The following is a 1,407-nucleotide window of genomic DNA, read 5'->3' on the forward strand; positions in this document are numbered from 1 at the left end:
AAGTGCTCAACAACTTAGAATATTTTTATTAAAACGTTTATATATGAAATCTTGTGGTCTATATTTATAACACTGTCGACATTAAACCTATATCTCACCAACTTTATGTTGACGTTTTAAGCATGTTTATTCTCAGGTGATAACTAAAAGCTTCCGCTGCAACATGTTGAATTTAAGCAAGATCTTGAGTACGCATATTTGTGTCAAAAATAAAACTGCATATCGGAGAAGTTGTAATGTAAAATACGTTGGAAATCGTGTTGTTATCATCACATGTAAAGTTTGCAAGGCTAATATTATCGCTAAACGATAATCATTATTATGTTGTTTAAACTTTGTATTTTTAATAAAAGTTATGGTTTGTATTGTAAAAACGAATGCAGTTTTCTTTGAAAAATGTCGCATATAGAGGTCAATACCTCGCGATGAAATCATATGTTATTATATTTGTCCTTATGGTTTAGGATGGGTTATGACATCTTCCTTCACTATGGTTTGACCGGCTTCATCTTTGATAAACTTGATGTTATCAATATCCCTCCTCCTACGCTCTCTAGCTTTTGGAATCCTGTAGATATCATTAGCTCCTTCTTTAGAATCTAGTTTCTTATACAAATCTTCATACGCTTTATCTTTTGCACGTACAACAGCCTTCTTAGCTTCTCTTTTGGCTTCTTTATATCTCTCTTCTGCCCTAGTTCTATCCTCAAGTGATCCCTCCCTGCAAGTAATGAACTCCCTAAACCTCAGTTGCTTAAGCGCGACTTTGGTTTGGACCTCATCACTAATCCACCATGATTCTCTACTAGATTTGTGTCTTCGCGATGTCCCTACTGCCACACCTAAGGCTTCCTTGGCTACATTCCTAATAGTGGATGCCAGACCATTCCACATCTGATCTGCGTCACCATGACCAAAAGTCTGTGTTGGGTGGAACAGGTCCAGGTAGTCAGAACTCTACAGGTAGTCCGATCAAAATTTAGTTTAGGTAGTCCGATCAAAATTAATTACTTACAGTGTCTCCAATAGTATGTTCACTTTAATATTTATATTTGTTTTTAAATAATCTTTAACATGTATAAAAACAACTAAATCTTATGAACTTATCAATTCAATCAAAATTAATTTGAATAATATAAAAACAAAACTAACATTCCTAACATAGTTTAAATTTAATTAAAAAATCTGGGAGAAACTTATTTTGACATGGAGGGAGTAAATCAGAGTGTAATGCCAATTACTTTAGGTGATATTTACTATATATTCAATTAAGTCGACCAATTAAAAATAATTTAGTTATGAATACTACTGTATTCTTTACTCCGTAGTATATTGGTATAATTAGTATATATTTAATTAACTGGACGAACTAATTAAATTAAATATATATCAATAGAAAGTATAAAT

At 32.2% G+C, this 1,407-nt stretch overlaps 1 protein-coding gene across 1 annotated transcript; it reads right to left on the reverse strand.

Moving 5' to 3' along the window:
* Nucleotides 1–453: 453 nt before the first annotated feature.
* LOC139902213 (uncharacterized) lies at nt 454–894 on the reverse strand. Its single transcript, XM_071884861.1, has one exon. The coding sequence runs from the start codon at nt 892–894 to the stop codon at nt 454–456; it is 441 nt and encodes a 146-aa protein (XP_071740962.1).
* Nucleotides 895–1,407: the final 513 nt, after the last annotated feature.

Source organism: Rutidosis leptorrhynchoides, chromosome 3 (genome assembly GCF_046630445.1).
Source record: "Rutidosis leptorrhynchoides isolate AG116_Rl617_1_P2 chromosome 3, CSIRO_AGI_Rlap_v1, whole genome shotgun sequence".
In the NCBI taxonomy this organism is placed as follows: Eukaryota; Viridiplantae; Streptophyta; class Magnoliopsida; order Asterales; family Asteraceae; genus Rutidosis; species Rutidosis leptorrhynchoides.